At 41.6% G+C, this 19,692-nt stretch overlaps 4 protein-coding genes across 5 annotated transcripts; 2 read left to right on the top strand and 2 right to left on the bottom strand.

Moving 5' to 3' along the window:
* The first annotated feature begins 672 nt into the window (after window positions 1-672).
* Window positions 673-4,442, top strand: LOC139629882 (zinc finger protein 239-like). 2 transcript variants are annotated; one of them, XM_071492815.1, is made up of 3 exons: window positions 673-955; window positions 1,413-1,844; window positions 2,532-4,442. In XM_071492815.1, exons 1-3 carry the CDS (start codon window positions 784-786, stop codon window positions 3,476-3,478), a joined length of 1,551 nt encoding a protein of 516 aa, XP_071348916.1. In that variant the 5' UTR covers window positions 673-783; the 3' UTR covers window positions 3,479-4,442. The 2 variants fall into 2 exon arrangements, with proteins under 2 accessions (XP_071348916.1, XP_071348917.1); XM_071492816.1 differs by having other exon boundaries at window positions 676-955; window positions 1,413-1,851; window positions 2,532-2,695.
* A 372-nt stretch (window positions 4,443-4,814) lies between these two features.
* Window positions 4,815-7,191, top strand: LOC139629888 (zinc finger protein with KRAB and SCAN domains 3-like). Its single transcript, XM_071492826.1, has 2 exons — window positions 4,815-5,083; window positions 5,943-7,191. The coding sequence occupies exons 1-2, from the start codon at window positions 4,912-4,914 to the stop codon at window positions 6,815-6,817; spliced, it is 1,047 nt and encodes a 348-aa protein (XP_071348927.1). The 5' UTR covers window positions 4,815-4,911; the 3' UTR covers window positions 6,818-7,191.
* A 2,028-nt stretch (window positions 7,192-9,219) lies between these two features.
* LOC139629884 (zinc finger protein 391-like) lies at window positions 9,220-12,064 on the bottom strand. Its single transcript, XM_071492818.1, is given in 3 exon segments — window positions 9,220-9,676; window positions 9,678-10,716; window positions 11,797-12,064. Coding segments are annotated over 3 exon segments (1,332 nt in total). The 5' UTR covers window positions 11,969-12,064; the 3' UTR covers window positions 9,220-9,555.
* Window positions 12,065-14,904: 2,840 nt separating this feature from the next.
* On the bottom strand, window positions 14,905-19,525 carry LOC139629881 (zinc finger protein 271-like). Its single transcript, XM_071492813.1, has 3 exons — window positions 19,241-19,525; window positions 17,772-17,961; window positions 14,905-17,055 (listed from the first exon to the last, which is right to left on the bottom strand). Exons 2-3 carry the CDS (start codon window positions 17,944-17,946, stop codon window positions 15,224-15,226), a joined length of 2,007 nt encoding a protein of 668 aa, XP_071348914.1. The 5' UTR covers window positions 17,947-17,961; window positions 19,241-19,525; the 3' UTR covers window positions 14,905-15,223.
* Window positions 19,526-19,692: the final 167 nt, after the last annotated feature.

Below are 19,692 nucleotides of genomic sequence, written 5' to 3'. Positions count from 1 at the left end.
CCCTACTCCGGATCTTTTCATAGGAATTGTCAATTATATACATTCCGTGGAAAAAATGACCTATACCCTTCACCAAGAGAAAGACAAAGGGGAAAATATTGGAGTAGATGGGTCTGTTAATTTGGAGTCCAAGGTGAGGGTTAGGGATTTATCTGCCCCTCTTTAGCCCTTATTTTATTTATTCTTCTTTAAGCCATTCTCTTTTCCATTTACATTGTGTATTATTGATGAAATGTTTATGTGACAATGTGTACCTGCTAACCCCTGTAGGATGATTGTTTACTTCACGCAAAAAAAGTGATTATGCATAAATAAAAAGTTGGGTTTTTTAAATGTTGTTCATACATGATGGGCTCAGTGACACAGATAGGGGCACTTGTACATTAAATTACATTTTTGTTTTAAGTATTGCAATCCAAGTCTATTTTTACACTGAATTATTGTGTTAACTTCTTCCAGCCCCGCTTATATGTAAAGTACAGATGTATTGTGGACCACAAGGCTAAAAACAGACAGTTAAATCACTCATTCTGGTTTCACAGACCTGTCCTGTGCAGCTGCAGTTCAGAGAAAATAACCTAATTTCCCTGTGAAGTGAAGCGACACGGATTTACAACCATAACTGAAGGCGGAAAGAAAAGCCAACTCACGTCCGCTGCCGGAACCTCACAGTGTGACACCAAGCGGAAGTAAAGACTAAAAGTGCTAGCAGCGTTAGCTTTAGCCTGAAGACGGTGGTGTAGCTGTGTCCCAGGTGAATGTTTCAGTGGTGATGAAGCAACGATGTCTTCAGTTCAGTGTCTGAGAGAGTTTGTCAACCAGCGACTAACTGCTGCTGCTGAAGAAATATTCGGAGTCTTTGAGAAAACTATCGTCGAGTACGAAGCAGTGATCGACCGTCAGCGCAGACTGCTGGATATCGTCTGGAAACCAGAAGTGAAGCTGCACAGGACAGGTCTGTGGAACCAGAATTGTTCCGTTAGCTGGTCCAACAGCGGGGACATGGCAGCTGTCAAAGTGGGGATTTGCCTCTTGACATAAGACACCAAAGTATGTCAGTCTCCACCAGTGACATCGGTGTGATGACTGTTGACAAGTTTCACACAATCTCAGCAGGTCACAGTCAGCGGCCTGTTTCAGGGAGACTCAGCCTGTGCAGATCACATGTGGTATGTGCCATAAAAGAGTGACACAGTCCTGCTGTTAACAGGTGTGTCAGGTGATCCGAGCACAAGCTGACAGCTCCAAGTTCAGGTCTGAACGAACCCAAGACGGTGGTCTGGGCCTTTCTACATGTGATTAGTCCGAACATGGATTCATAATGAACCAAACGTATTTCACAATTTCAGATTTCAGATTTCAGACTTAATTCTCAGTGCTGCTGCTATTTCTCGTGTCCCTCTGTCCCCCAGAGCTCCCACAGCAGCATGTCCATAAGGAGGAGGAGGTTCTCACGGAGCAGCAGCTCTGTAACCAGCAGAGGAACTCCAGTCTGGACCAGGAGGAGCCAGAGCCTCCACACATTAAAGAGGAAGAGGAGGAACTCTGCAGCAGTCAGGAGGAAGAGCAGCTTGTACTGAAGCAGGAGACTGATGCCTTTATGTTGACTCCTACTCATGAGGAAAGAGACCACAGTGAAGCAGAACCAACCAGAGACCAGCAGCTCCTCTCTCACAGCTCTGCTGTAGCTGAGAGCCAAGACCAGGAAGGAAGCGAGCATGTCCACCCAGGATCAGCTAGAAATGTAGAGACACAGCCAAAGAAGAGACGCCACAAAAACACAAGTCACAGTAACAATGTACACAACTCTCCCACAACAAGGAGTCACTGTGACACTCAGACAGGTACAAGGTCTGTCATTATTAAGGCGCTGTGCTTGGTTTTAGCTTGGGTTTCTTCTACCTCGTTATCTTAAGTTTTTTAGCGGGCTTGTAGTGACTGCAGTGCTGGAACTGAACACTGACACGCCATCTTTGCAAATGAAATAAAGTACTGACTGAGTAATTTTGGTTGCATGAGTAGAGGTTGGTGGTAATTTCAGTGTGTGAACATGTTTCATAGTGAGTTTGAAGAAATCCTCTCCTGTAATGTCAGCAGTGTGCTGATTCGCTGTGTTCCCTGAGTGTTTGATTTTGGCACGGCACATTTAGCAAACAGCACAGCTCTGGTCGATCTGCTTTGTGGCTTCTTTTATGTGGAACCAAAACAAGCCTAGACTTCAGCTCTACACACTGCAGGAGCCAGTTGAACTCTTTCGGACTCAGCAATTGGTGGTAATGTTACCAGTTTGCTATGGTTGTTACTGCTAACATTAGCGGTTCAACCTAAGCTACTTCCTGTCTCAGTTTAGGTTGGGGTGGAAGACACCACTGCCATCCAGTGGACAGTGTTGTAAACACAACACAAAATGAAACTGCGTCTGCCACAAATTTTGGCATGTAAACTATCGATTTAAAAATCAGTGCTCAGATTCTCAGTCTGTTTTCCATCATCACATTTGTGACCTTTTTTGTGTCCCTCTGTCCCCCCAGAGCTCCCACAGCAACATGTCCATAAGGAGGAGGAGGTTCTCACGGAGCAGCAGCTCTGTAACCAGCAGAGGAACTCCAGTCTGGACCAGGAGGAGCCAGAGCCTCCACACATTAAAGAGGAAGAGGAGGAACTCTGCAGCAGTCAGGAGGAAGAGCAGCTTGTACTGAAGCAGGAGACTGATGCCTTTATGTTGACTCCTACTCATGAGGAAAGAGACCACAGTGAAGCAGAACCAACCAGAGACCAGCAGCTCCTCTCTCACAGCTCTGCTGTAGCTGAGAGCCAAGACCAGGAAGGAAGCGAGCATGTCCACCCAGGATCAGCTAGAAATGTAGAGATACAGCCAAAGAAGAGACGCCACAAAAACACAAGTCACAGTAACAATGTACACAACTCTCCCACAACAAGGAGTCACTGTGACACTCAGACAGGTACAAAGTCTTTAAAATGTGACACTTGTGGAAAAGATTTTCAGTATAAGTCCCTGTTGATTATACATCTGAGGACACACACAGGTGAGAGGCCATATTCTTGTGAAACATGCGGGAAAAGATTTACTAACAAGTCACCATTGAAAAGGCACATCAGAATCCACACAGGAGAGAAACCGTATTCTTGCAACATGTGCGGGAAAGGTTTTGCAGGTCGTGATGGCTTGTCGGTCCACATGAGAACCCACACTGGTGAGAAGCCATACGCCTGCAACACCTGTGAGAAAAGATTTAGTGACACACCGATGTTGAAGAAGCACATGAGAATTCACACAGGTGAAAAACCGTATTCTTGCGAAACGTGCGGAAAACTTTTCGCACGTAGTTATTGCTTGTTGATCCACATAAGAACTCATACAGGTGAGAAACCGTACGCCTGCAACACCTGTGGGAAAAGATTCCATCAAGTGTCAGGCTTGAAAAGACATGTAAGACTTCATAAGACTTCAGATTAATAAACTTAATGGTGAATGTACAACACACATGAGAAGAGCCCACTGTGGAGAGAGACCACATCACTGCAACACATGGATGGAGTGGGAATAGAAATCTGCCCAGGGATTGTGACATGGGCTGGCCACCAAACCCATCTGGAGAAACTATCACATGCAGTTTGTGTCTCAGTTCATGTACTAAACAGGAGATAAATTAATTATGATTTGTAGAACAATACATAGGAAAGAACAACCGACACATTGAAATGTAGTTATTTTTGCACTCTCCTCTGTTTAAGTCAGGAGCTATAGAGAGAGAGTGAGGTTAGATTTGGACAGTACAGCAGTAAATACAACACCAGACATATGTAAATTTTAGTAGTTTTTCACTCCTCATTGTTTCTGTAATAAATTTTGTTACATCTGAACTAACACGTGTTGAGTTTCTGAGCAGAAATGGAGCTACACAACATTATCCTGCTAAATGAACTCAGCCAACAGTCCCAGTTCTGCTGTTCTGTACACTGCCAGCTTTGGTGCAGAACCTGCTCGTCCTGTCTGTTTTCTCCACTTACTGCTGCTAGAAGCACAACTATTTGAAGCAGTTTAGAGTTTTCTGGATTTTAAATTCTTTCCTCTGAGCTTTTCAGCCACAATGTTTTTCCCTTTATTATTGTCGTAAAGCGAATCAGCAGTAGTCCCACTCCTGCCTCCAAGTTTAAACAATGATAAAGATACAGACGGAGCTGCAGGACCAAACTGAACCTGGTTAGCTGTGGGGCCGTGAGAGAGAAGACAGCCACACAGAAGCACGGTGGGCTGTGCAGCCTGCTCTACCGGGCTGATCAGAGCCAAACAGCCCTGTCGATCCCTCTTGCTCTTTCTCTCTCCTGATGAAATTTCTCCCCCTTTGTTCCAATGGCCCAATAACTTACTGCTAAAAGCTGCTGTGTTAAATTGATGTGGAATAAAAGTCATACATGTACTTGCAGTAGTCATCTGTGTTTATTTAAAGAACCTAACTCAACAGCCTACGTGATATTTTTCTAAAATTATAAAACATTATTTACATGCCATGGTCTCAATATCACAGAGAGGGGCCCTCACATATGTGTGTTTTAATTTACATTTTACTGCAAGTAATTTTGTTTAGTCATTCTGGCTGTGATTATGTGTTTAATACAAAATTATAGTTTCATGAAATAGCTGGAAAAAAAGACAAGTTAAATGTGATAGTACAGAGAAAGTAACATAATTTCTCTGTCAAAGGAAGCAACGCGTCTACGATCCTAAATGAAGGCGGAAAGAAAAGCTAACTCGCGTCCACTGCCGGAACTTCACAGCGTGACACCGAGCGGAAGTAAACAATGAAGGTGCTAGCAGCGTTAGCTTTAGCCTGAAGACGGTGGTGTAGCTGTGTCCCAGGTGAATGTTTCAGTGGTGATGAAGCAACGATGTCTTCAGTTCAGTGTCTGAGAGAGTTTGTCAACCAGCGACTAACTGCTGCTGCTGAAGAAATATTCGGAGTCTTTGAGAAAACTATCGTCGAGTACGAAGCAGAGCTCGGTCGTCAGCGCAGACTGCTGGATATCGTCTGGAAACCAGAAGTGAAGCTGCACAGGACAGGTCTGTGGAACCAGCATGAGGGAAAACTAGCTCAGGAATATGAGTCTTAGGATCCTAATCAGAGCCCTGAGCTTATGGATGGAATAAGCACATGAGGGAGAAACTCAGGCGGGAAAATGATTCTTGTTTTGGTGACATGAGTAAACTGTAAACCACAAACGTACAGGTCGTATAAGACACAGGAAGCTGATAGAAGTAACAGATTATTTAAGACTTTTGAAACAGACCAGACAGGACGTGAATGCATCGTGCTTTACTGATGCGTCTCTTTTCAAACAGACCGCAGTCTGAGAGCTAAGTTAAGGTTTAGGTTTAGCTTTATATCCAACCTGAATCCACTCAAACCCTTAAAACTTTAGAAAGTTACTGAAATGGTAAAAAACTTGCAGCCAGCCGGGGACAACAACAGCTGTTCTCAGGGATCAAGAATTCATATAAACAGGTTAAACATCTACTGCTGACCGTGTCACATTAGATGATGAATGAAGCCTGGCTCTATATGGTTAGTACACACACACACACACACACACACACACACACACACACACACACACACACACATTCTATGTGTAACTCATTTCTTTAGGCCTTCCTCTGTACAGCCATACTTTGAGCTGACTCTCCCCTCAAACACATGTTTTCTCTCATGCAACTTATGAATATCAGATATACTGTTTATTTCCTACAGTGCACCATAATAATTTGTGTCATACAATAACAACTGAATTTAATGCAAAGTGTCTGATTTAGCCTTCTTGGACTTTCATTGAAAAGCTCATTGAAACTTGTATTTATTTGCTAAACTGTCTGTTTTTCTAGCATCACTTTGGTAACCTTTTGCATCCCTCTGTCCCCCCAGAGCTCCCACAGCAACATGTCCATAAGGAGGAGGAGGTTCTCACGGAGCAGCAGCTCTGTAACCAGCAGAGGAACTCCAGTCTGGACCAGGAGGAGCCAGAGCCTCCACACATTAAAGAGGAAGAGGAGGAACTCTGCAGCAGTCAGGAGGAAGAGCAGCTTGTACTGAAGCAGGAGACTGATGCCTTTATGTTGACTCCTACTCATGAGGAAAGAGACCACAGTGAAGCAGAACCAACCAGAGACCAGCAGCTCCTCTCTCACAGCTCTGCTGTAGCTGAGAGCCAAGACCAGGAAGGAAGCGAGCATGTCCACCCAGGATCAGCTAGAAATGTAGAGACACAGCCAAAGAAGAGACGCCACAAAAACACAAGTCACAGTAACAATGTACACAACTCTCCCACAACAAGGAGTCACTGTGACACTCAGACAGGTACAAAGTCTTTAAAATGTGACACTTGTGGAAAAACATTTAGGTGTGAGTCCAACTTGAATGTACAACTGAGAAGTCATACAGGTGAGAAGCCACATTTTTGCTCAACATGTGGGAACCGTTCCAGACGTAACAAAGCCTTGTTGAGCCTCAAAAGAATCCACACAAGTGGGAAACTGTACCCCTGCAACACTTGTAGGAAAAGCTTTAATTTAAAGTCAACTTTAAGAAGACACATGAGAATCCACACAGGTGAGAGGCCATATTTTTGCTTAACATGTGAGAAAGGTTTCAGTCGTAGCGATAGCTTGTCGAGCCACATGAGAATCCACACAGGCGAGCGGCCGTTCTCCTGCAACACCTGTGGTAAAAGATTCTTTCGGACAACACACTTGCGACAGCACATAAAGACTCATACAGATAAAAAGTTATGCGTTTACTGAAAATGTGGGACAACTTTTAGACAGCCACATCACCACAACATCTGAAGGAAAATATACTTCTATATGTCTTAGTTGGACTCAGTTGCTGTGTACTTATATCCTAATTTGATGTAGTATATTGTAAACTCTGTCACCTGGTTTTGCTAAACCAGCCTCATTTTTTCCTTCACCTGACTGTATTGCTCATGCATCTGTTTGCAGCATTCATTTTGTTTTTGTACCATTGTGCTCTACCTCGAACTCTGATGTTGAAACTGAGAAACCCTCTGGAGCTGTTGTGTCATATATTTTCACTTTTTCTTGCTGTAGATGTGACACACAAACACAAGTTGTGTGAAAGGTACTTTATAAATAAATTTACCTCTGTCAATTGATTTTGATGAAGTGACAATTTTTGTATCCTACGATACCATGACATTTTTATGTCTTTCTATAATGACATTTTTATGCTTAATATATTAAGACATATTTTATCCTTACTATACTATGACATTTTTAGACTCTACTATAATTACATTTTTTATACCTTACTATGACATTTTTATACCTCTGAGCAGTGTGTGGCACAGCGCTGGCTACCTAGCACAACTGTTACACCTGTTGCTCATCACTCATCAAGGCCTCTATAAGAACCCCCAGCTCTCCACTCACCATCACCAGATTGTTCTGCGCTCTACGTGGGAGCACTACGGGCCACTGCCACTCTCCGTAGTGTGAATTCTAGTTGATCGCTTCTCGTTGTTTCTGGATGAATCCTCACCAGTGTCTCTCTTCACCTCGTTTCCTGTCTGCTCCAGGGGAGCTGCTTGCTCTTGTTGAAGTCCACACTGCCATTACCAGCCGTGCCACTCACCTGCTCCACCTGCCACCACCCGGATCACTTGCCCCCCTGCATTCCCTTAAGAACGCTCAGTCACTCCCTCACTCACCCTGAACAGCTTCTCTCATGAAAGAACTTTTATTACACCAGTCTGGTTTTGTCTGTGTCTGAATTTGCTCTGGGATCCAGATAGCAAATTAACCAGAACGTAACAACGACAGTTTAATCCCTTACTAAACTTTGACATGTTTATGCCTTACTATATTATAAGGTTTTTATACTTAACATATTATGAGATTTTTTATGCCTTACTATACTATGACGTTTTTATACTTAATATACTATGGTATTTAATGTACTATGGCATCTTTTCTTATACCTTACTATACTATGACATATTTATACCATAATATATTAAATTAACATTTTACTATTTTTATACTGTGCCTCAGGTATATGAATGGATTATGAATCCTCTGATGCTGAAATTGAGAAACCATCTGGCACTGTTGGGGCACTCAGCTATCATGCTAACCAGAAGCTTCAGATTAGTGATCAACTACAGTCGTATGATAAGGTTAGCTGATTTGCTGTCACCTTTATTTTGACTTTGTTAGGCACATGTTGCTATTGCTAGATGGCTAATTTTCAGCATTGCTGTGGAGCATATCACTGCAATGCTAACGTGGGTTAATGGGTAATCTTTTTGTTTAGTGGCTGCTTTCACTCGGCTATATGACACCTTGCCGATTAAGTTGTATTATTTGTATATTAGTTTCATTACTTACTTGTATTGTTTACATAACTTTTGAAGTTTTTATGTGTAAAATCTCATTCAACAAAGTTACTACATCTGTCAAGTAAAAGTGTTTATCAAAAAATGAAAAGACTTAAAGCAAAAATACACCAGAATTTATTTTTACCTTTGTATCAATGTTAGGCACTTCCACTGATGAAACAACCAAACTGTATCATATCATACTTCAACTGCACTTAACTCACCTAATAATATTATAATTATAATATTATATTATAATAATTATCTATTTATATAATATATTATTCACAACCCAACCGGTTGAGGCAGACCCCCCCACCCTGAGCCCGGTTCTGTTGGAGGTTTCTTCCTGTTAAAGGGAGTTTTTCCTTCCCCCTGTCGCCAAGTGCTGCTCTTTGGGAACTGTTGGGTGTTCCTCTGTAACAAAGTAAGGTCTTGACCTGACCCTGGAAAGAGCCTTGAGATAATGTAGATTATGATTTGGCGCTATACAAATAAAATTGAATTGAATTGAAAAACCTTATTGTACATCCTCTCCATCTTGGTGTGTCAACTCTATAGCCCGAAACAAGAAAACTTTAATGTTGCTGCAATCGCAAAATACATAAACAAAATTAAAATTAAAGGATATGCTGAATGAAAAAGAAAAGACTAGTCGGTAGGAAGACAACAAAAGTGATACCAGCACTAGAGAGTGCTGCCTGGGGCCTGAGCACTGAAAACCTCCAAGGTAAGGAATGGTAAAGAGAAAACATGGGGAAAAGGGTGAGGACTTAGGTAAGACTCCATACTCTGTCTGTTAAGTGCAATGCACAATTATGTTAACAAATTTAATATCTTATGAGCAATAAAGAATAACACAATAACATTTGCACAACATCTTGACATGAAAAATTTGGCTCCTACACGACAGTCCCCACTTGTTCTTGCAGGCAAAAAAAAACAATTATAACTTTAAAGATAAAAGCAGCCAAAAAAATGCAAAAAGCCACAAAGTTCTTTCAAAATCGAAATCCAAAAGCAAACAAACATCTTTAATCTTCATGTTATCTGTAAAAACGTATTTGTGTGTATGCGGCATAGTGAAGCAGTCTTCTGTGGGTGGTATCGGTTTTTACTTGTCTGACCAGTCCTCTGGAGTCAGCCATGGTTGGTAAATTTGGATCGCAGGATTGCCTTCACAGATATGGTCACCTCACCTGTGTGGATTCTCATGTGGAGTAACAAGCTATTGCTACATCTGAAGCCTTTCCCACATTTCACATAAATGTGGCTTCTCATCTGTGTGGGTTCTCATGTGGTTTTTTAATAATGACATACTACAGAATCGTTTCCCACAGGTCTTGCAAAGGTACGGCCTCTCGTCTGTGTGGGTTCGCATGTGGAGTTTAAAGACACTGCTCTGTCTGAAACTTTTGCCACAGGTGTTACAAGTATATGGTTTCTCATCTGTGTGGGTTTTTAAATGATCATTCATCGATGATTTCTGACTGAATTTCTTCCCACAGGTGCTACATGAATATGGTTTTTCACCTGTGTGGATTCTTGTATGAATTTTCAATGATGAAGTCCGAAAGAATCTTTTCCCACAGACGTTGCATGAATATGGTTTCTCACCTGTGTGCGTTCTCATGTGGACCAACAGGTCACTACTACATCTGAACCCTTTTCCGCAGGTGTTGCAAACATATGGCTTCTCACCTGTGTGGGTTCTCATGTGGAGCGACAAGCCTGTACTGGTTCTGAAGCCTTTCCCACATGTCTCACAAGAATACGGCTTCTCACCTGTGTGGATTCTTACATGATTCTTCAATGCTGATGTCTGACTGAATCTTTTCCCACATGTGTTGCAAAGGTACGGCCTCTCACCTGTGTGGGTTCTCAGATGTACATTCAATTTGGACTCATACTTAAAATCTTTGCCACAAGTGCCACATTTTAAAGACTTTTTATCTGTCATAGTGTTACAGTGACTCTTTGATCCTGGGTGGACATGCTCGCTTCCTTCCTGGTCTTGGCTCTCAGCTACAGCAGAGCTGTGAGAGAGGAGCTGCTGGTCTCTGGTTGGTTCTGCTTCACTGTGGTCTCTTTCCTCATGAGTAGGAGTCAACATAAAGGCATCAGTCTCCTGCTTCAGTACAAGCTGCTCTTCCTCCTGACTGCTGCAGAGTTCCTCCTCTTCCTCTTTAATGTGTGGAGGCTCTGGCTCCTCCTGGTCCAGACTGGAGTTCCTCTGCTGGTTACAGAGCTGCTGCTCCGTGAGAACCTCCTCCTCCTTATGGACATGTTGCTGTGGGAGCTCTGGGGGACAGAGGGACATGAGGAACAGGTTACTACTAATGTTTTTTGCACTCCTAAATACCTCAGGTCACACACTTACATGAGACATATATCAAAACTATACTGCCTGCACTTTGGCTTCTCATAGACTGACGCCCACTAAATCCAAATGAGTGAGTTTAGACATCACTAATCAGTCACTCTCGTGCTGACTGACCTGTGCACACTGCAAAATTCCAGCAACCGCACTGCTCAACTACTATCAACTGTCACTATCAACTGTGAGCAGCTGAATCACAAGTCAGGTAATAAAGCCCTGGATTTCCACACAGAAATAAAACTAAACAAAAAGGGCTTTCTATAGCTTTAACATATCCAGTGAGGAAAACAATTTCAGAGCTTGGACGTGGAAATGGACCGTCCCAAATCTGATCCACAGTGGCATATTAGACACATGATGGAGTGTGGCTGTATGTACCCACCAGAAAGAGGCCACTTCAATAATGAACCCCTCTTTATGATGTTTGAAGCCTAAACACAATCAGCAGAAGTAAAAAGCTCATGTTAGGCTATAGACCAACTACACCAAGGGTCACATGACTGATTAAAGTAATGTCTTTGTGTACCTGTTGCTTTACCTGAATTCCTGTTCACTTCTCTCGATCAGTAAAAAGACTCTAATTTGGCCACTTGTGATATTTACTGACGTATTTTAAGTCGTAGAATAAACCGTGAGAATGTCCTGAGCAGTTATCAGTAGCTAACCACAGAGCTAACTTCAGCCATCAAAGACCCACAGCGTCGGGATGGGGGAACCGGAAGTGCTAACCTGCCAACTAATTTCTCGAATTTGGGACTAATTCCTGCACTTTATCACCACCCAGCTCCGCCTTTCTCTGGGGACCCGAGGGGGACACGGAACTAGCTCACACCGTTCAGTGGTTCCGTTTGTTTTCAGACCTTGAATCTAGTTCCTCTCGTTTATCCGTTCGCACTGAAGATAAACGAACATCTGAGCAAATTAAACGCAAGTTTAAAGCAGTGGGATCCCGTATGAGTCACTTTCCTGAGCTAGTTTTCCCTCATGCTGGTTCCACAGACCTGTCCTGTGCAGCTTCACTTCTGGTTTCCAGACGATATCCAGCAGTCTGCGCTGACGACCGAGCTCTGCTTCGTACTCGACGATAGTTTTCTCAAAGACTCCGAATATTTCTTCAGCAGCAGCAGTTAGTCGCTGGTTGACAAACTCTCTCAGACACTGAACTGAAGACATCGTTGCTTCATCACCACTGAAACATTCACCTGGGACACAGCTACACCACCGTCTTCAGGCTAACTCCACACTTTCTTTGAGCTAACGCCGCTAGCATTCACTTCCGCAAAGTGTTACACGGTAAAGTTCCGGCAGTGGAAATGAGTTGGCATTTTTTTCCGCCCTCAGTTATGATCGTACATCTGTGTTCTTTCAATTAGGTTATTCTGTCTTCACCATAGACTGAATATAAAAAGGTCTTAACTAACATTTTTACTGACGTCTTTTCGAGTTTTTTAATCAAACAGTTTTGTATAAAAACACATAATCAATGTACCACTTTATTTAATTGACTAGTTAAACAGACACAATCAGAAACACGCCTTATATTCCACCGGACGATGGGTAGATCCCTCATACTTACCCACCAACAGAACCACAGGAAATCATTGTGTACAAGACACCGCTTGTCTTTCCCAAAAGTAAGTCAGTTTATTTAAATAGCAGCTTTTACAAAACCATAGAGTACATCATCTCCAATTTGTATTTTTCTGTCATCTCTTCAAAAAACAAGTTCATGAAGTTGGTGCAGTTACAAAATACATGAAACTATAAAATGAAAGCACGTGCTCTAGAGAGAAACAACTCAAGCTGGCACGATGAGGACATAAGAAACAGTACCGGAGAGTTTCTCAACATCTGACGGGTTAAAATCCACTCATAACTGAGGTAGTGTATAAAACTTATAGAAAAATATTATTTAACAGGTCATTCAATTACATTTGTAAGAACTATGCACTCACTGTTCAACAAATGGTTGATGGTTGTCAGGCTGGTTTAACAACACTTGATAACACTAAATTAGCCTAAGATACTGTGGCATCTGTGGGAAATTTTTATCTATTCAGTTACAGAGATATATCTATTGCAAAGTGTATCTGATTCAGTTGGTGAACTCTTCTCCACACAAGTTTAATCTTGATGGTTTCACCTGTGTAAAGTGATTCTCAGGTGTTTTTTCAACTGTGTGATTTGAGAAAACTTTTCCCACAAGAGCTGCAATTATGTGGCTGATCATATTATGGACTGAGACTTTCCTGGGATAGGAAATAGCCATAATAGAGCAGGCCCTTCAGCTCAGGGACAGAGTGACTGAGATTTCTTTAACAATGTGACTTAGGTGAACGTAATACATAGTTTATGATAAGGTAGAATTTTCACATATGTATGGATGGGTGCAACAACAACCATTGCCAGCTTGCAAAGGCCTAAAGGATAAATGAAGGTCTGTCTTTCCCACTATTTCAGTTGATCCTCTCGCTGTCTAATATTGGGTTCAGCAAGTTATTTCTGCAGCTCCTCAGTGATGTCAGCTGTGACACTAGAATAAGCATCTATAAGTTTGCACTACTATGCACAAAACAAGAACAAGGTGATGTGAAATTGTAAAAGTCTTTTTTTTTTCCTTAGTGGATCCATCACAAACACAACCAAGCCCCTGGCACACGTAATGTCAGTGTTACAAACCAAAGACTGCAAAACCGCATCATTTCTCTCAGTGGTCTTACATACACAGTCAAATGTATACTCCATAATTCAAACCGTCACCAAAAGCAGTCCCCTCTGGTACAGACAGGAAGTGATGTCATATTACTAAAATTATACATTCTGAAGTAACATCCCTACAATCATACTTTCAACTCCAGCAGAGGAGCTGCAACTTTAAACCACCTGTTGCATGTTATAAATGAACTCTCCTTCACTGTGAATACTTTCACTTTCAGTCACACCTATCTGCAGCTTTGATCAACAGAGTTTCATTTGAGTTCTAGACTTCAGTGTGAATCTGGTTTTCTTTCATCATCACCTTACAAAGCTTTAGTGTCAGAAGAAATACAAGATGATCCTTTGGGGACTGATCATTGTGGGCACTTAGGCTGATGTCGCTCTTAGATATTGGAACTATTCAATCATTAATGTGGGAACGTTAGTTTGAATAACCAGCACTGAATGATTTGACAAAATAAAGTCAGTTTATTTGTATCGCAGCTTTTTGAAAAATCAAGTTCATCCAATCACAGAATAAATGAAAATATAAAATGAAAGAGCATGCTTTAGACAAAAAAAAACAAAAGACTCTTGTATAACTGAGGTAGAGTGTAAAAATAGTAAAAATATATATATATATATATTAATTTGATTTTTAATTTTTCCAAGATTTGGGAGATTACAGTTGTTTCAAAGAAATACAGCCTCAAACAGGAATATGAGTAATACAGTCATATGAAAAAAAAAAAAAAAATGAGGCTAGTTTAACAATATTAAACTAAACCATTTAAATGTTGCCTCATTAATTGGTTTAAAAACTAGAATTACTGTCTTGTATTTGTATGTCTTTGCCAACCAGCCCAGTTGCAGAAAATATGGTCAATACATGGTCTCTCTCTCTCTCTCTCTCGAATAATAATCTTTTTGCCTAACATTTGATATCACAGTAAAATTGACCTTTGACCTTTTGGATATACAATGTCATCACTTCATCCTACTAGACACTTGACTTCTTGACATTTGACCTTTGCCCACCCAATTCTTATCAGTTCCGTCCAACTGAATGTTTGTGCCTAAGGTTATGAACTTCTCTCTGGGCTTTCCTGATAATTTGCCTTCACAAGTACATGAGATCAACGACACCTTGAACCTTGACCTTTGGCGACCAAAATTCTAATCAGTTCATCTTTGGGTCAAAGTGAATGTTTGTACAGTTTTCTCAATGCAGCCAAAAACATGTTTTGTGAGGTCACAGTGATCTTGACCTTTGACCTTTAATTGCCCTAGCCCTACATCAAACTGTGACCTCTTTCCAGTGGGAAATTTCATACATTCAGTTACAGAGAAGTACCTGTTGCAAAGTATATCTGATTCAGTTGGTGAACTCTTCTCCACACAGGTTTCATCTGGATGGTTTCTCCTGTGTAAACTGATTCTCAGGTGTTTTTTCAACCGTGTGATTTGAGAAAAATTGATTCCACAAGAGCTGCAATTGTGTGGCTCTTCCCTTCTGTGGGTTCTAGTGCGTTTTGTCCATGAATCACTACAACCACACACTTAACAAATGCAACAAGTGTGAGAGCCTATATGTGATATTATTTGTCTTCCCAACTGAGGCACACAGAAGTATCTTTTCCTGTATGAGTTGCAGGGGTATGGTTTCTCATGTGTGAGTTCTCAAAAAGTCTAAAAGTTATAACTACATCCAAAACTTTTCCCACAGATTTTTCAAAGATGTGTCTTCTCACCAGAGTGGGTTCTTATGTGATCATTCAAATGAGACTTCTGACTGAATCTTTTCCCACAGGTGTGACAGGGGTACGGCTTCTCACCTGTGTGGATTCTCATGTGGACCAACAAGGGCGTACGAGCAGTGAAACCTTTCCCACACGTTTCACAAGAATAAGGCTTCTCACCTGTGTGAGTTCTCATGTGGACCAACAAGTGTGTACTAGTACTGAAACCTTTCCCACACGTTTCACAAAAATACGGCTTCTGATCTACGTGGGTTCTCGAATGCCTCGTCAAGTCTGACTTATCACTAAATTTTTTCCCACAGGTGTTGCAGGTATACGGCTTCTCCCCTGTGTGGGTTCTCATGTGGATCAACAGGCCTTTACTTGATCCGAGACCTTTCCCACATGTTTCGCAAAAATATGGCTTCTCACCTGTGTGAGTCCGTAAGTGATTTTTCAATATTGGTCTATTACTGAATTTTTCGCCACAGGTGCCACATGAATATGGTTTCTCACCTGTGTGGTTTCTTGTATGCTTACTCAAGTCTGACTTGTTACTAAATCCTTTCCCACAGGTGTCGCAGGTGTACGGCTTCTCACCTGTGTGGGTTCTCGTGTGGATCAAAAGGCCTGTACTTGTTCTGTAATTTTTCCCACACGTTTCACAAGAATAAGGCTTCTCACCTGTGTGGATTCTCATGTGGATCAACAAGTTTGTACGGGTACTGAAACCTTTCCCACACGTTTCACAAAAATTTGACTTCTCACCTGTGTGGGTTCTTGTATGTTTAGTCAAGTTATACTTGTCACTAAATTTTTTCCCACAGGTGTTGCAGGTGTACGGCTTCTCCCCTGTGTGGGTTCTTGTGTGCTTACTCAAGACTGACTTGTCACTAAATTTTTTCCCACAGGTTTTGCAGGTGTATGGCTTCTCACCTGTGTGGGTTCTTGTATGATTAGTCAAGTTATACTTATTACAAAATTGTTTCCCACAGGTGTTGCAGGTGTATGGCTTCTCACCTGTGTGGGTTCTTGTGTGCTTACTCAAGTCATACTTGTTTGTGTATTTTTTCCCACAGGTGTTGCACGTGTACAGCTTCTCACCTGTGTGGTGTCTTGTATGCCTACTGAACGCTGAGTGGTCACTAAATTTTTTCCCACAGGTGTTGCAGGTGTACGGCTTCTCTCCTGTGTGGGTTCTCATGTGGACTGACAGGCCTGTACTTGATCTGAAACTTTTCCCACATGTGTCACAACAATATGGCTTCTCACCTGTGTGCGTTCTTAAATGATTTTTTAACGTTGTTGTCCGACTGAATTTTTCCCCACAGGTGCTACAAGAATACGGCTTCTCACCTGTGTGAGTTCTCATGTGGAGTTTCATACTGTTATGTCTGAAAGCTTTCCCACATATTTTACATGAATACGGACTCTCACCTGTGTGGCATCTCTGATGTATTTTCAATTTGCACTTATACTTAAAATCTTTTCCACAGGTGTCACATTTTAAAGACTTTGTACCTGTCTGAGTGTTACTGTGACTCTCTGATTCTGGGTCTACATGCTTGATTCCTTTCTGGTCTTGGCTCTCAGCTACAGGAGATCTATGAGAGAGGTCACTTTCCTCATGAGTAGGAGTCAACATAAAGGCATCAGTCTCCTGCTTCAGTACAAGCTGCTCTTCCTCCTGACTGCTGCAGAGTTCCTCCTCTTCCTCTTTAATGTGTGGAGGCTCTGGCTCCTCCTGGTCCAGACTCTCCTGCTTAAAGAGCTGCTGCTCAGTGAGAACCTCCTCCTCCTTACAAACATGTTGCTGTGGGAGCTCTGGAGGGACAAAGGGACACACTTTATTTTGTCCTAAGACAACTCACACATAACACATTTCAAAAATATTCAAAAAGGGAAAAAGGGGGAAAAAAAGCACCCAAAGTACAATCGAGACAGACAAAACAAACCGCAAGCAGCACACAAGGCAAACAAAGTGCTGTATGTTAAACAGGAGCAGGAAGAAGGATGAAAACACTAATTAAAAACTATTAAAAATGAAAAATAATTTGTCCTGACCTGCTCAGAATCATGACAACAAAGACTGCTGTGCCTCTGCTACACTACTGCCCACTGACACAAGTTAAAAATGTCCCCTGCACAGGCTCAAAATAGTGAACATATCAATGGGAGAGCACTTTGTGACAGATCATGCTACCTTTCAGATGCCAATGTTTCATACAATTGTGGGTTTGGGACTTTTGATTTAACTTTTTTATTCCCTCCCTTTGCTCCCTGTTTATAAACCAACTACACACAGTTCTGGTTGTGAGTCACCAGTGAGCTGTGTTTATCCTATGTTTTTTTATAATGTTAACTGGTGATCTTTGTGTACTTATGCCACTTCCTGTGCTCCAGATGTTGTTGTTTGCAGATTTGCCATTTTTACTGATAAATACAGATGTGTCTGTGAAGAGACTCTGAAGACACTGTTGGAAAAAGGCACTTAAACTTAAAATCTTATCCACTTGTCTCACATTTTAAAGCCTTTTTACCTGCCGGGCTGCTGTGGGAGAGGAGCTGCTGGTCTCTGGTTGCTCCTGCCTCTCCTCGGTCACTCTCCTCAGCAGGAGTCAACATAAAGGCCTCGGTCTCCTGCTTCAGCACAAGCTGCTCTTCCTCCTGACTGCTGCAGAGTTCCTCCTCTTCCTCTTTAATCTGTGCAGACATGTTGCTGTGGGAGCTCTGGGGGGGACAAAGGGACACAAGACACAGGTTACTAATGTGATGATGGAAAAACTCAGATCTTGGTTTAGTCTTATTTTGTCTGAAGACAAAACATAACAAAGACTGCTGCCCAAAAACCTCCCTTTTTGTATGACAGGTAGTGTTACACTAGAGACGAAATAACAGACCAGTTTTTCCATTTTTATTGTAAGAATTAAAAAACTAAAAACAAGAACACCAAATTAGAAAAACAGTCCAATTTTGTTGTTTGAAAATTATTTTTTTTCACTTTTCCTTGTTGAATTGAAAAATGAAAAATGAGGAAGGTAGTAAGGTGGTAAGGCAGCTTAGGTAAATATCTCGGCTCACTTTTAATAGATGCTGTTCGTTGCTGGTTGTAGCAGACACTACAACTGACATTCATCAGTCCTCAGCCTTGATTAGTCCTACACAGCGGACTAATCATTCTGCCAAATTTATATTGGTAATGTATTGATTGGTATATATTGTATTGATCATTATTACATTTGCAGTAGGCAGTTTTTATGCTATTTATTTTATTATTAAGCGCAAAATAACCATAACTACATATAACGAAGCTGTTTTACAAGATGGAGTGTCACCATACAGCAGACTTTAAAGAATAAAAAACAAACTAATTCAGAGATATTTTATTTCTAAGCCCAAAATTTAATGGGTTACTTAAATATACAAATAGTAAACAAACTGCTTGTCTGTCAATCTGTGCTTGTAATATTTAACACTTTACAGAACGGCCATTCTATTCTCTGAATTTATTTTGAAAAATGTACCTTTACTTCCGTGCCACCTGAATACCATTCTTCATTCTTCAGTTCAACAAGGAAACATTAAAAAAACAAACAACAAAATGGGATCTTTTCTCCCATGTAATGTTCTTGTTTTTAGTTTTTCACTCGGCTCTGTTCTCCGTTGTTTCGCTTTGGGTTTAAAACGCTCAGATCAGAATCAGCCTGTGGGTCAGAATGTGAAAGTACACGGACCCAAAACGCGTATCCGTGTCCTGGACTGGGGCTTGGTCGACTATAACCGGTCAGCCATCGACTGACCTGGTTGAAAAGAGATGCATTAAAGCACGATGCATTCACGTCCTTTGTTCGGTCTTCGTTTGAAAACTCTTTTAGTTAAGTGAGTTTCCCGAGTTTATTACTGCAGCAGTGACTCCAGAACTAAATGTAAGCTCAAAGCTGTATTTAGGAAGATACACGAGTTGTATCCCTGAGGAAGTTTTCACTCCGGGCGCTCCGGTCTCACCGACCTGTCCGCGCCGCTTCGCTTCTGGCTCCGAACGATCGATCACTCGACGACAGTTTTCTCCGGATATCTCTCCAGCAGCAGCAGTTCGTCTCTCAGACTCTCAGACACGGAACTTGTTGCTTCATCGCCACTGAAACATGAACCTGTGACTCGACACCTCCATGTTGAAGCTAACGTCCACAGCTAACGCTACTCGCGGGCTTTTGTTTACTTCCGCTGTGTGTTACACTCTTAAGTTCCGGCAGTGGACGAGAGTTAGTTTTTCTTTCCGCCTTCAGTTGTGATTGTGCGTGTGTTGCTTCACTTCACAGGGAAACACGCTGATTTTCTCTGTACTACCACATTGTGTGTTTTCGATCTTTTTGGCAAACAATAGTTTTGTATTTAATATTTTAGCAGGGGTGGAAGAAGTTAACACAGTAAAGTACCAATAAGTCATTGTTAACATGAACA

Source organism: Trachinotus anak, unplaced genomic scaffold (assembly GCF_046630095.1).
Source record: "Trachinotus anak isolate AG129_WGS33_773 ecotype Australia unplaced genomic scaffold, CSIRO_AGI_Tana_v1 ptg000012l, whole genome shotgun sequence".
Classification (NCBI taxonomy): domain Eukaryota; kingdom Metazoa; phylum Chordata; class Actinopteri; order Carangiformes; family Carangidae; genus Trachinotus; species Trachinotus anak.
The sequence above is the reverse complement of the archived record's forward strand: the minus strand, read 5'-3'. Positions and strand labels throughout refer to the sequence as shown.